This window comes from Oryza brachyantha, chromosome 3, assembly GCF_000231095.2.
Source record: "Oryza brachyantha chromosome 3, ObraRS2, whole genome shotgun sequence".
Lineage (NCBI taxonomy): Eukaryota > Viridiplantae > Streptophyta > Magnoliopsida > Poales > Poaceae > Oryza > Oryza brachyantha.
This window is the reverse complement of record NC_023165.2, coordinates 26,726,767-26,741,588: the sequence shown is the minus strand read 5'-3', so window position 1 is coordinate 26,741,588 and position 14,822 is coordinate 26,726,767. Positions and strand designations below refer to the sequence as shown.

General features: G+C 41.4%; 2 protein-coding genes across 3 annotated transcripts; one reads left to right on the top strand and one right to left on the bottom strand.

The window, feature by feature from the left end:
* Window positions 1-4,316: 4,316 nt before the first annotated feature.
* Window positions 4,317-6,278, top strand: LOC121053866 (patatin-like protein 3). The gene is made up of 3 exons (XM_040522130.1): window positions 4,317-5,320; window positions 5,458-5,520; window positions 5,616-6,278. Exons 1-3 carry the CDS (start codon window positions 4,358-4,360, stop codon window positions 5,958-5,960), a joined length of 1,371 nt encoding a protein of 456 aa, XP_040378064.1. The 5' UTR covers window positions 4,317-4,357; the 3' UTR covers window positions 5,961-6,278.
* A 5,127-nt stretch (window positions 6,279-11,405) lies between these two features.
* On the bottom strand, window positions 11,406-14,822 carry LOC102712156 (renalase). Of its 2 annotated transcripts, XM_040522054.1 has the most exons (9): window positions 14,678-14,822; window positions 14,471-14,570; window positions 14,191-14,371; window positions 13,506-13,578; window positions 13,238-13,417; window positions 12,803-12,900; window positions 12,384-12,481; window positions 12,127-12,300; window positions 11,406-12,041 (listed from the first exon to the last, which is right to left on the bottom strand). In XM_040522054.1, the coding sequence occupies exons 1-9, from the start codon at window positions 14,733-14,735 to the stop codon at window positions 11,861-11,863; spliced, it is 1,143 nt and encodes a 380-aa protein (XP_040377988.1). In that variant the 5' UTR covers window positions 14,736-14,822; the 3' UTR covers window positions 11,406-11,860. The 2 variants fall into 2 exon arrangements, with proteins under 2 accessions (XP_040377988.1, XP_040377989.1); XM_040522055.1 differs by lacking the exon at window positions 11,406-12,041 and having other exon boundaries at window positions 12,186-12,274; window positions 14,678-14,756.

The window sequence follows — 14,822 nt, the reverse complement described above, 5'->3', positions numbered from 1 at the left end:
TTCAAAATAGAACAAATCAGTGATAAATTTACAAATGCTACGAGGTTTCTGTAGAATCTTCGGCTCCCTCAAACAGTACATGTTCTCACTCAAATTAATCAATTAATTCTAACAATGAGTAGCTACAGAATCCATTTCCCCCCTATTCTCACCCACCGCTTGTTACAGTCACCGGCTCAAACAGTGTTTAGCTAGCTTTTCCACGCCAATTGGGGAAAATTTGCAAAATTGCCTTTTTTTTTTTCTGTTCTTCGTTTTTAACTGTCGATCATGGGCCCATGCATGCAGATGCTTTATCTCTAGGCTCTCCTAGCTACTACCATCACCATTCACCAGCAGCAGCAGCAGATTTCCCCAGCACCCCACGGGTGATTGCCCCCATCTCAAACAAATAATTTAATCTGTACCATCCAAAGCGACGAGACTAGTGGTAGTAGCAGGGGAGTGTAAGAGCATCTCCAACAACTCATCTAAATTTGGTCATTCATATCTTTATTTGGATGATTATCTAAAATACTTTCATCCTTCATATCTCTTTGTACTCCAGCAGATCATCTATATATGGTATCATCTATATCTATTTGGAGGATTGGAGAGAGAACATCTAAATATAGAGTTTCTCTCTCCTAATATGGATGACATTCAAAAATAGATGATGAGATAGATGATCTGCTGGAGCTCAACTTTTACTCTTTATCCTCTATTTCTAGGATGGAGGATGGGATGGATAAGCTGTTGGGATGCTCTAAGCATGAAAAGGGCTACTAATGATTTAATCTGTATCATTAAGCTGCTTCTTGCAATTAACTACCTGCCAGATCTATTTGCTCTTTTTTAAGCATGAAAAGGGCTACTAATGATTAAAGAGTAATTTATAAGTAAAATTTATGTACGCATATATTCTTAGTGAAACGAAAGTAAAGATAAAAAAAAACTATAATGAGACAAACAAAATCAATGCTAAATTTATACTGTGAAGTTTAAATTTTAGCTTATGAACATAATAAGAACTAAAAGATATGGGACTTTAAAGTTTAAATTTTAACTTATAAACATAATAAAAATTAAAAGATGGGGGCTAAGGCCCATTTAGTTCCAAAAAATTTTATCCCAAAAACATCACATTGAATCTTTAGACACCTAAATGAAGCATTAAACACAAATGAAAAGGAAAACTAATTACATAGTTAGATGAGAAATCATGAGACGGATTTTTTGAGCCTAATTAGTCTATGATTAGTCATAAGTGCTATAGTAACCCACATATGCTAATAACGGATTAATTAGGCTTAAAAGATTTGTCTCGCGGTTTACATGCGAGCTATGAAATTCGTTTTTTATTTGTATCCAAAACCCCTTCCAACTTCCGGTTAAATGTCCAACGTGAAATCTGAAAATTTTCTTTTTTGGACTAAGACCATGGTTAGATGGCAAAATATTTTAGGTAAGATGTCACATCGAACGTTTGATCGGATGTCGGAAGGAGTTTCCGGATACGAATGAAAAAACGAATTTCACAGCTCGTCTGGAAACCACGAGACGATTTTTTTGAGCCTAATTAAGCCATCATTAGCACGTGTTGGTTACTGTAGCACTTATGGCTAATCATGGACTAATTAGTCTCAGGATTTGTCTCGAGATTTCTCACATAATTGTACAATTAGTTTTTCGTCTAATCTATATTTAATACTTCATTTAAATGTTAAAAATTTAATGTGATGTTTTTTAAAAAATAATTTGGGAACTAAACAAGACCTAAATGGGGCCTAAGTAACCCAGCCATGGTAGGATGGATGGATGCATGGATCAACAAGATGGTATTTTATTCCCCGGCCTTGATCGATCGATCTAGCTATCTATAAAGCGTGTAGCGGCCATAGGATACCGGCATATTGTCACGTTGACATCAGTCCACGCACGCAGCCATGCATGTACTGCTTACTAGTTGTATGTAGCTAGAGTGCACGACTATAGAGTTTACCTAGATGCATTCAGTTATTAATACATATGTATCTATATTTATTAGCATATAAATAAATCTAGCCACGACTATAAAGTCTTATGACGTAGAATAAAGTAATTAAAAATGGTTTGAATAAAACTTTTGTATTAATATTTTTAACGACTTAATGTCGAAAAAGTATACTATGATTAAAAAGATTCAAAATTTATTATAGCGAGAAGTTTGTGAATTTAAATTTTAGCTGCGGTAAGCGGAAGAGGGAGGTGGAGGCGTCCGGATGGGATGGGGGCGGGCGTGTCCCGGGCGACCCGGCACGCACGCATCTGAGCCGTACGACCCGTGCCCCGGCCCCCTACTGCGCTCGATCGCATCCGTCCGTCCGTATGCGCAAGCATTGCATGTGTCGCTGCAGCTACGTGCATGCATCATCGACTTGTACCCTGTGCCCCCTCGCTAGCTGTTCGATCTCTACAACATGCTGTTTCCTCCGTTCCTAATGTTATTGTTTGGTTTTTTCTTTATATATTGGTAAACGAAAAATAATTTATTAATAAAATTTTTATATACATATTTTTAGCTGTCTAAAAGAAAAACTGAGAAATAAACCATGATAAAATCTCTTCACAAAATTAACTCTTAACTTAAGGTTAAAAATTAAAATTTTAGCTCATAGATATAACCGTATGAATGAAAAGATAATGTCATAGAAGTTCTTATCCTATCTAAAATCATTCATAGATATATATATCTAGATACATTACCATTCATATAAATATAGAAAACATCATAATATTTTATAATAAAACAGTCATACAGAGGTAATACGTGCTAATGCTGCACTGTCATTACTAATCCATGGATATACATGGACGCCAAAGTGGTTCCGTTTGGAGATCGACATCCGGTCCACCGGACCGACCGGATTGATTCGCTGGCTAGCTCAACCAGAGCACCATATGTAACTCTTGCTGCATGCATGCACGCACACACCGCAAGTAAGCACGAACCATGTTTGCATACGTACGTGCAAACTGCAGCCATCAATTTAACGGATCTGCTTGATCTGGTACTGCTATGTGCATCTATATAGTTCGATAATTCTTATGATATGATATCTCTAAACGAAAAATAATTTATAAACAAATTTTTTATACACGTATTTTTAATAATTTAAAAGTTGAAGCTAAAATAAACTTCGATAAAAAACATAAAATTAACTCCAGAGTTAATGATAGATAAAATTTAAACTTTTGATTATAAATAGAAACGAAAAGACGAGAGGTTATTGTTTTGGGTAATAACTTATCTTGGCTACGATTTTCTTTTATACGGCTTCCTCAAGGAGTTTCCATCACCACGCTAGCTAGCTAGCACACAGCCATCGTTTTGCTAATATCCGTATTGTGCCATGAACTGGCAACGATAAGCCTCGATCAATACCACGAGTGACGAGTCGACTTGTACCGGTAGGAGTGCCACTAACATGTTAGCCCCATATACTTCTGAATCTAGGTATATTAATTCTGAGTATTGCAAAACTTGCAAGATTTATGTAAGCAAATCAGCCAATTAACACGCCCACGTCACCTATTTACCACCCAAAAACCCGGATCCAATTCTGATTTAATAATCAGCAGTGCAGTGCAGTGCAGCACGAGTTACACACTTGCACACTTACACGACACGATCGAGAGAGTAATTAAGCAAGACTGGTATCTCCCCCCCCCCCCCCAGTGTAAATTTATAAATTATTTTTAATAGTTGATAAATTGTTTTGTTTATTCTGGTTAAAAGCAAAACGATGAGACTTTAATTAACCAGAGGTGGTGGTTGTTTGATTTTTTTTTTGGAAAAGTCGAACAACATATTTACAAACAAAAGGTAATTTATAAATAAAATTTTTATATAAGTAATAGCGATATAAAAGCCAATGTTGAAAAATAAATTTTATTAAAAAAATCCTAAATCATTTCTAATTTAAGGTTAAAAATTTAAATTTGACCTATAAATATATAAATATAAGCAGACGAAAAAAGATAAGAGCTACATCTTTTAGCTTATGCTGGTATGCCAAAATTTAAATTTTTAATCTAAAAATTAAAGTTGATTTTGATATTTTTTCACAAAAATTATTTTCTACCATCGTGTATATATATATATATATTATTTTAATTTATAAATATATCGTTCGTTATTTTCGGCCTGGTGGAAACCCGGTATCGTTACCGAATACCGGCGAGTGTGTTGAGTCAACGCCACGAACACCACACCCACTCACACGCATCCCCTCCTCCCGCCTTCTATAAATCCCACCCGTACGTGGTACCAACTGCTCGATCGATCGACCCGCACGTCGTCGACGCCAAAACCCCTCCCCCTCGCCGGCGACACGAGATGGAGCCGGCCGCCGCCGCCGAGCAGCTGGACGTGGACAAGCTCACCTACGAGATCTTCTCCATACTGGAGAGCAAGTTCTTGTTCGGTTACGATGACCCCAAGCTCGTGTTCAGCGGCGGGTCGTCGCCACACGGGGTGGTGGTGTCGGGGAAGGGGACTCCGGCGAGAGCGGCGGCGGAGCGTGGTAAGGTGTGCGTGCTGTCGATTGATGGAGGCGGGCGTGCTGCGGATGGGTTGCTCGCCGGCGCCGCGCTGGTGAGGCTGGAGGCGTCGCTGCGGCGGCGGACTGGGGATGAGGAGGCGAGGCTGGCGGATTTCTTTGATGTGGCTGCCGGCTCCGGCGCGGGCGGCGTGCTCGCGGCGATGCTGGTCGCGCACGGCGGGGACGGGCGGCCGATGTTCTCGGCGGAGGACGCGCTGGCGTTCCTCATGCGGAGTCTCCGGCGAGGGTGGTCTGGCGGCGGCGGCGGAGGCGGCCTCCGCGCGCTGTTCCGCCACCGCTCCGGCGCCGCGTTCCGGAAGGTGTTCGGCGACCTCACGCTGCGGGACACGGTGCGGCCGGTGCTCGTCCCGTGCTACGACCTCGCGTCGGCGGGGCCGTTCCTCTTCTCCCGCGCCGACGCCGTCGAGACGGCGGCCTACGACTTCCGCCTCCGCGACGTGTGCGCCGCCACGTGCGCCGGGTCGGACGGCTCGGCGTCGGCGGTGGAGGTGCGGTCCTCGGACGGCACGACCCGCATCGCGGCCGTCGGCGGCGGCCTCGCGCTCGGCAACCCCACGGCGGCGGCCATCACGCACGTGCTCAACAACAAGCGCGAGTTCCCGCTCGCCGCGGGCGTCGACGACCTGCTGGTCATCTCCATCGGCAGCGGCGAGTGCGAGCACCGTCACTCCGGCGGCGCCACCGCCGCCTCGACGTCCGAGATCGTCAGGATCGCCGCCGAGGGCGTCGCCGACATGGTACGGAAAAAAGCACGCGATTCGTGCCAGCCTTAGCTCGATCCGCTCACCATGAGCCATCCAGTCATCTGGCATGCATCTTGTTCTTTGTGTTTGCTCATCGCTAACGCTTCGCTCCGACGCATCCCTGGCGCCAGGTGGATCAAGCAGTGGCCATGGCGTTCGGACATAATAGGACAAACAACTACATCCGCATACAGGTCAGATCAGCTCGCAACCACTACGACGGCCATGGCCAATTGCGCTGCAATCTTGCACATGCTTTAGATTGATTCATTTGTCTTTGATCTTGCAGGCGATGGGTTCGCCGCGGGCGAGCCAAGGAGGGGTCAGGTGTGGCGGCGGCGGCGGTGGCGGCAATGGCGCAGGGTGGGGCGTGGCGGAGGAGATGCTGTCGCAGAAGAACGTGGAGTCGGTGCTGTTCCGGGGGAAGAAGCTGGCGGAGCAGACCAACGCCGAGAAGGTGGAGTGGTTCGCGCACGAGCTCGTCAAGGAGCGCGACCGCCGGAGGACGGCCGGCGCGCTCGCCCCCGCCGTCGTCAAGCAGCAGCCGTCGGCGGCGGCGGCGGCCGACGGCCACCCGCCGCCGCCTACGTCGTACTCGAACCTGGTCAGCCAGATGTTCACCACCATCCTGTAGTGTAGACGTGCGTGCGTGGCCAGTGAGATGTGCTTCCGATGTATTCATTCTCTCCTTATTTTGCCTGATTTTTGTAAATGTAGAGTAACAAAAATGTTCGTTGCTTGCCGTGATCTGTACGTAGGACATGTCTGTTTATTTAATCTCCCTCTAAATCTTAGGATGCTTAATGCAGAGCGAGCTGGTTAGTTGACTAAAAGCTGTAGAATCAAGTTAAGTACTACCACTACTACTATAGTGAAAGCTGTTATAGAAAAAACTAAAGCAAACACATAATAGTAATATAAGAGGATCAGATCACTGAAACAAGTGCCAGATTTAATGAAACGATGCTAAAAAAATGTACTTATCCTGTACTATCAGAATTTCAACAGGCCGGTACACACTCATGAGCTGTTGCAACTTGCAAACTTGAGACTTCAGAACAGTAGTTGCTCGCAAGTCTCAGTTTCCAACAAAGAGAAGAAAAAAAAAAAGAACGTAGTTGCTCGCAAATCTAGGGTAAACGTGTCTCACAGGTACGGATGGTGATGAACCCCCTTTGATGCATGGCTAATTTCAGTGTGGGTAGTTAGAATTGTCTAGCAACGTAAAATTTTATAGGTACATGTGTAAAATCTGGCTATTCTCCATTTACTACTATCACATATATATAGCTCATATCCATGGTCCGTCAACTAGACAATGTAAACCATGTGGTATAACTAAAGAAATAAATGATACTTGGATGAGGGTTGAGGCATATTGGTGTCTGGGTTTTCAATATGGAATAGGCACTTCAAAGATAACGACAATATTTATGCCTAGTCGTATTAAAGCGTTGTCAAAAATCAAATAATTATTCTCACAAGATAAGACAACATGTAAAATGGTAAATCCATGCATGATTACCTGTAGGGCCATTGGGCCAACGATGGGGCAGAAATGTTATAATAAGTGAGAGAGCAATTAGCACCTTTAACGCAGGGGAGACAGGTTCTGGGCAGGCCGGACTCGGATCTGCAACTGCAAGAACCCTGCAGCTTAACTCGCTTTAATTAAAAACACGCAATCCGAGGCGCGCTTGTTGACAAGCAGGTGATGTATTCTTTGATCCGTCGAAATAGGTGTCACTCCTCCTGCAACGTGGAGGCTTGGTGAGTTGCTGAGATGGGCATCGTTATGGCTTGAAATGCTCCAAATCCAGCTATTTGTCTTCCAATGTGACTTGCCTCATACTATATATACTGTCCTACAAGGGGCATCACACCATTGATTTCACCCATGGCAGGATAACTGGAGAAAATAAAACATATGAAAAAAAGTAGGAAATTAAAATGCAAGTGCAAATGAAAGGACTACAATTTATAAACACATGAACTATATGGGAATCACGCTTCTATAGATGTTAGGGAAACACAGTAGTGGTGTTCAACTTGATTCCAGGGATGGATAGCTTTCCTTGTTCTTAATGTGGTGGGACTTGGGAGTGAGCTGATCCTAAGTCCAAAGTAATGTGCATTTGATCCTGTTAATAGCTTAACTGAGTGCAAGAGATCTGTATATTTTACTACACAACAGACATTGGACCTACTTACTATACTGTCCCCTTTTATGATGGGAGTGGCCTAACAGCAATGCTGATAAACCATGATGTAAAAACACCAGACCATGCTATGCTAGTAGGTAAATAGGCACGCATAAAGCATAATGATCTAGGTTACAACTTACAGGCTACAAAGTAGTGCTGGTGGTGCAAAAGTAGCTCCAGGAGGTGGTAAACAGGTACTCAGGACAATGCCTAAGACAAGGAGGGGATATAAAATTTCACTCCAGCCACACCAACTTACTTTTCCAAAGATCAAAGCAGTACTGCATGCTACAGGGTGAAGATAGATCACTGATCAGAAACCAGCACTTCTGCACCAGATGGCATGAGCTCAGTATCACCATTCACTGCACCATTCAGGCCACTGGAGAACCAAACACTATCAGTTACAGCTGAGCCTTTGAGTACTGCACGCCCACGCTATAGTCTTGTCCCCCTGCTGCTTTGGATTCCATTTCCATGCATGCATAGGTACATAGGTCACACGTGTAGCATTACTACATAATTCTGCCATGGCTTATATGTGTTTGTATATGCAAGTAGCCAAGAATCTCTCTAGTCTCTCCCCTAGGGATGGAGCTGGAGCCGTCAGCCACGCAATTTGCAACTTAAAGAGTTGGATCTAATCTCACTCCTTTTGCACCAAAACATGATAATCTAGCCACGTTTGCAAAGTGATTCTTGGAAAGAGGTGTGATTAACAATTGTAAGTAGAAAAAAAATTCAATGTTTTGCTCTTCCCACGGTAAGGATAGTTAAGCAGTTACCACTTACAAGCTTCGTCCCCTCTCCACTAGTTTACTACGAGTCAGAATGACGAATTATTTAGGGGTCTAGGATCTTTAGTCACATGTTTGGCTACAGTACATTGAGATTTTTAACGTTTGTTGCCTTGTCATAAACGATCTTCTAGTTTGTTTTTCTTAATGAAGTTATATTATATACATTAGACAAACTAGACCTGCAGTGTTTGTCTAGGGAATCCTAGCCTGCATATCTGTAGTGTCTCGAAATTAGCCAGCACACACAAAACTGTTTTTGTCCGTGATTTTATTTGGCTATTTGCATTGGTTGTTCTCTTCCATTTTGTTCTAGCCTCTCATATTTTTCATCAGCTGAGCTGCCAAATAGGTAGTCGCAATAACATTCAAGGTTATAAATTGTGAAATGGATAAAAGTGGCGCTACTGCCAATTAGACATCACTTATTAATAGCCAATGTATTCTTCCTTTTCTTTTCTTATGGTTAGTCGATGGAGAAATAGCTTGAAGTCTAAAATTTAGGGAATGATTGTTCAAACGTCATATTTGCAAACAAAAAATAATTTGTGAATAAAACTTTTATATACGTATTCTTAACTATCTAAAAGCCAATGTTAGAAAATAAACTTTGATAAGAAAAGTCTAAAATCAACCAACTTCAAATTTAAGGTTGAAAATACAAATTTTAGCTTATAAGCAGAAGCGAAAAAATATAGGTGTTAAATGATGAACATATCGTCCTAACTACCAAAAATAAATGGTAAACTCTCAAGGATAAACCAGAGCAAGAGGATGAAATGCTTCCATATTTGCATCAAAAATATACAAGATACGCATATTGCTGCATCAAATGAATGGAAAATGACTGCTTACTTGACCGATATAATTGGTGGCCACACGTACGCCAACATGCCAGGACCATGCATCTGCTATGACTGTTCTGGGCAGCGTAGCGTACTTCGATTCAGTTGCGAGACTGGGACCCCGGATGCAGCTTTCAGAAAATGTGCTGCTCACCTGCAAGAACAATCAATCTGCGTAAGTGCGTAATGCACGAGCAATGCGTGCAGACTACTTATACCTAACATACAGCAGCTTAGATTGTTTTAGTCAATGAGTTCTCAAAAAAAGAGATGTGTTGCATCGATATTGCATAGTACTATCGACGGCTAGCAACATTTCTATAGTTGTGCAATATTTATACTATAACATTTGAAGAAAAAGGTTGTCAAATGCATTTTCCTACTACGAATTTCAACCTCATTGTCATATATAACAGATAATATATATGCAGTGCCCTGCATCTTCATGAGCAAGAGGCATTATTTTGGTAAATATATGAGAAGAGGAAAATGGGGCACAAGAAACAAAAGTAAAAGGGGATTTTTCTCAAGAATAGAAAATAAAACTTTTACTATCCCTGTACTCAAATATCCCTGTACTCAAATTTTGATAGCTTAGATACATAGTATTTGAAAGTACCCAATTTTACAAATAAAAAGGTACGACATCTTCTGTTACCTTTTTAATGATGGTAAAATTGTTCATTAAAAATATAAATTTACTAGGTAAGTGTGGCTTAGCCAAAACAATACAAAGCTGATTTTACTCTAGCACCTACTTCTGGAGTACTCCTTTCATCCCAAAATAAACAAGCCTACAATCAAATGAGACACAATACTAGTAGCATGAATTTGGATATCGATATGTTCCATTCGATTCTAGATTTGTTTATTTTAGAAAAGAGTAAGTAGCTCACACAAGTTGATACTCGTATTTGAGTTATTGCCAATCTCACAATTATTTAACTGAAAGAAATTTGTGAGTGTTTTTAGTCTTAAAAACTAATATATTATATTTGTTTCATATTATAAGATGATCTAATCTTTCCTAAATTCATATGGATGCTAATAAGTCTAGACACATATTTAAAACATATTTATTAATCCATGGATGGATCTAGATAGGACTAAAACATCCTATAATATGGAATGAAGTATACCACAACTTTTCAGTGTGACAGATAATACTATGAAAAATGGAGAAAAATAAGGTTATATTCCTTACCTTTCCTATGATGCTCCTGAATACTTCATCAATAAGAAAGGTAAAAGGCAGATGCAAGGATATAAATGTAACGGAAGTACGATAAAACAGACAAAATCACAGAAGTATGCTATGAATAATTGAAATGATTACATAGGGGCCAAACCATGAAAAAACTTCTTTTAAACTGCAAAATGTACCTGCTTCTATCAAAGATGCGGGAAATTTATGCTCAGTGAAACAATTACTTGAAGGACTTAATAAGATGATAAAAATAATCTCTTAAAAAAAAGGTAACATCAATTTACTAACATCTTCGCTTACAATAAAGCACACATATTGTACCAAAGTACATCAGTAGACACTACCATACTAAACTGAAAGTTCTCTGTTGGGTAAATTAGGTTAAAAAACAAATATAAATATGACGTTTGGTTGGAAAAAATTTTCTCCCTGAACAGTGCACTTAGACATTTATTATATTAGGTCACTGGGCAGCATCTGATCTGATATCATTGCAAGGGTAGAAGACTTCAACATTAAAAAATTCCAAGGAATATCTAAATCTGACCATTTAAAGATATGATGGTCCTTACAGGACCTATGGGCCACAAAATCATAGCCTTTACTGATGCTAAGAAACAATAGTTGGAGTATATTATATTACCACAAATGCAAAACTTTGTCCGCGATGACATTGGATTTTAAATGCTAATGGCAAAATATATTCAGACTCTCATTTCAACCATTAGATAGATGACCATAGTATAATCATTTTGACTTGAGTATGCTACAGTTAGACTTCTTAATTACTTTTAGGAAGTAGAGTCTGATATAAAGGGTATGCAGACATTTCCATATATCCAGGAGAAATATGTGGGAAACATTAACTCAACAATATTGTACCACATAAAGTATCACGGTATCACCGAAGTGAGAATTGGACCACTGACAGTACAAATCTTGATCAAATTTAATATATATAGTTTTTTTCATTTCTGTCAAATTAACATGTTCAGTGAGCATTCTCAAAAGGATATTCTGTTACATCACTTGGATGACAAGTATGATTCCTAATCCCCTAGTAATACCATGATACACCACCAAAAAACAAGAGTGGTTAGTGTATGGCTTTATTACAGTACCATTATGCATTTCATCTCGTCAACAGGGTTCAGTCTGGCAAACAAACTAGACTTGTAGTTAGTGTGTTTTAGTCCATGACATAGTAGGCCAGCAGAGAAAAGGCACTTTCAAAGTTTCAATGGTACCAACCTGGCTTTTCTATATGATATGGAACAGGGAATAAAACAAATAACCTTCAGAAAAAGAACATATACATGCAAATATTGCCATCATTACTGATTTCTTATTTCATAACAAATTGTCCAGTAAACAGTATGGCCCTCAACTCTCACTTGGGGCTTGATCCACTGTTTCTGTAAAATAGATGCACATAAATAGAAACCAAGGAGGAAACAGAAGAATTATAGGTTAGACACAACTCACAACCCCGATGGAAAGTTTAAACACCCCAGTATTTTGGATGCTCCTCTCATGCCACTAAGAACTGCTCCTTCCACACTTGGACTTGTGCAGAAATCTCCACAAATGGCCAATTTCATGCTCTTGTCCCAAACACACTTGTCGTCTCCACTTGTAGCGGTGGCTGGGAAAGCACTCCCCCTGCAATTTTGTTTGAAATAAAAAATAGCATCATGGATGGAACATGGCATTAATAACTGGGTAAGATTCAACCTAGAATACTGACCATCTGTGGGCTTTCATAAAGATTGGCTGTGGAATGTTCAATCCTGTAGCCTGAAATTCTTTGAGCAACTCCTCTGCCACCTTAGCAAGGGCATCAGCTGAAGGTTTCCGTGGACCAATATTATTGATTACCTTGGAAGCATACTCAGCTGTTGAATGCAATACCCAAGACTGACTGAATACACAGAGTTAATGAAAATGAACCACATCACAGCAAAAAATCTTCATGTGGACAAAAGTCTCAAAATACATATGCACCTGTTAAGTGGCACACGAGCACGTCCTGGCTTACTACTATCACAAAATGCCCAGCTTAGGTAATCAGAATTATTGAACGAGAAACCTTGAACAGGTACCTGATAAAAGTAGCATGGAACAGAAGAATGAAGTGGCTGGATGAAAACTATTAAAGCTTCCAAGCATCATATGACAGACAACTTGCTGGATTGATTAGATTATATGAATAATAAAGGCGATTGAAGACCCCTTTAGTTCCATGCTATTTTGGGATTTACTTTGCTCTTGGAAAATGGTTCCATCCAAGTGTACAAAAGGATAATTAAGACTTAGTCAACTTTGTAGAATAGCAGGCAGAAATGCATTCTGATAACTGATAAGAATGAAGCGATTATTACAAAATTATCATGGGAATCTCATCATAAAAAGGTTGCATATACCTTAGTCAATGGCTCTGAGAATGCTAACATAAGAGCAAAACAGGGGCGGATAGGGATATCCTGAATCATTACTGACAATTGTGGAAGCAATGACCAATCTGAGAAGGAAAAAAGAAGCAACTGTTAAGACATTCAGCTAAGATATCATAAAATATGCTGATCTTATGTGTAACTAGGAACAATAGTATTGTGCAAGCCATATGAGTCCAAGCAAAGAATCAAACAAATTTGGCAGTAAACTGCATTGTGCCCTTCCTAATAACTATATGAGCAATTTCTTGCTGTCAACTTATTATGTAAACATGGTAACTTATAACTTGTAAAGAAACTACTGCATGTCATTGTCTTTCAAAACATAAAATAAAAGTCATACATCCATTGTCTTGAAACCTGAGCTATGGTAGTGCATAATGAAGAGAATATAATAAAACGAACCAAGAGGAGGTGGTCTTCCAGTTAACCCAGAAAATCTTGGTGATGCTATATTCTTATCTGTTGCTACAACATAATCAAAATGGCCAAGATCTCCCCCATCCAAACTAGCAAGTGACCATGAACTCTTATCTTGAACCCAGTCCATCCTGCCAATGGTGACACCAAATTTGGCCACCACACCTAACAAGCACAAGAGATAGCATGTATGGGTATCAAGTTCTAGATATCTTGGTACAGAAGAATTATAATGCTACAAGGTAAGTCTCACCATCCTCTAGGCAGAGTGATTTGCATATTGAGTTCATGCCTGGTACTCCCACATACTTCTTAGTTGTTTCCTCCTGTACGAATATAATGCCAGAAATATCAGGTCAGTGAGTAGGAAGTATCATCTTAAGCCGTGCAGCTACATCAGAATACATCATTCTAATCCACCGAACCCCTACTCCTTCTGATAAGGATCAGCATTACAATAGTACCATCAACAACAGAGACATCACAGGTTAAGTGAATTCTGCACATTTGAGTAACGATAGTTCAATCTTAAGTCAATTGTACACATAGGTTAAGTGAATTCTGCACATTTGAGTAACGATAGTTCAATCTTAAGTCAATTCTACACATAGATTAAGTGAATTCTGCATAGTTGAGTAACGATAGTTCAATCTTAAGTCAATTCTACACATGTGAGTTACGATAGTTTGATCTATCAACTAAATTTATAGAATAATGCACATTATATTCAGTGATGAATAGAATTAGCAGCCAAAAGACGGTTTACTATTCCAAGTTTAATCTACTGCATTCTATGTTGAGTTAAAGGGTATTCACTAGTAAAAAAAGGGGGCAAAATATCCCGATTCTCACAGTCATGATACCAGCAAATACGTGACATGCCCCACAAGTAGGAACGTGACATGCCCCAAGTAGGAGCGGGTTTCCAAGCTTCGAACCTTCTCAAAGTCTGTGAATTTTCCGGTCTCCCGATCAAAGCACGCGAACATGGCCTTCCACTCAGCGACGAGTCCACGCGCCTCCCACCCGCTTACGACACGAGCAACCTCGTCGTTGCTCACGGTGAAGTAGGGCGCGCCGTGGTCGAAACGCAGCTCCGCGCCGTCCTCCATCACCTCCCTGCCTCCACACAAACCCACAAAACGGAGAGAAAAAATATACAGCACCGATCAGCGGGGAAGCAACGCACGCAGCCCGGGCAGTAAATTGTTCGAGCACCTCCGCTGCGCCATGCGTCCACCGGCCCCGCGGCCGGATTCGAAGAGCGTCACGGCCACGCCGCGCGCGGCCAGCAGCGACGCGCATACGGCCCCCGTTACTGCAGAGCGGTCCCCCGAACCAAACGGGATCGCACGGGTCAGTTCGAACGGGAGCGAGCAATCGGATCAGAGGATCGAAGGGGTTCCAACGGGCTGCGTTGCTTACTCCCGCCTCCGACGACGGCGACATTGGTCGCCGTCGCCGATGCAGCGGCGGCGCTCATCGCTCGACGCCTTCCCGGCGACGTGGACGCGGTGCGGTCGGGGAGGAGAGCGCTTCGCGGTGGCGCGCGGCCGCGATCGAAGCGGGC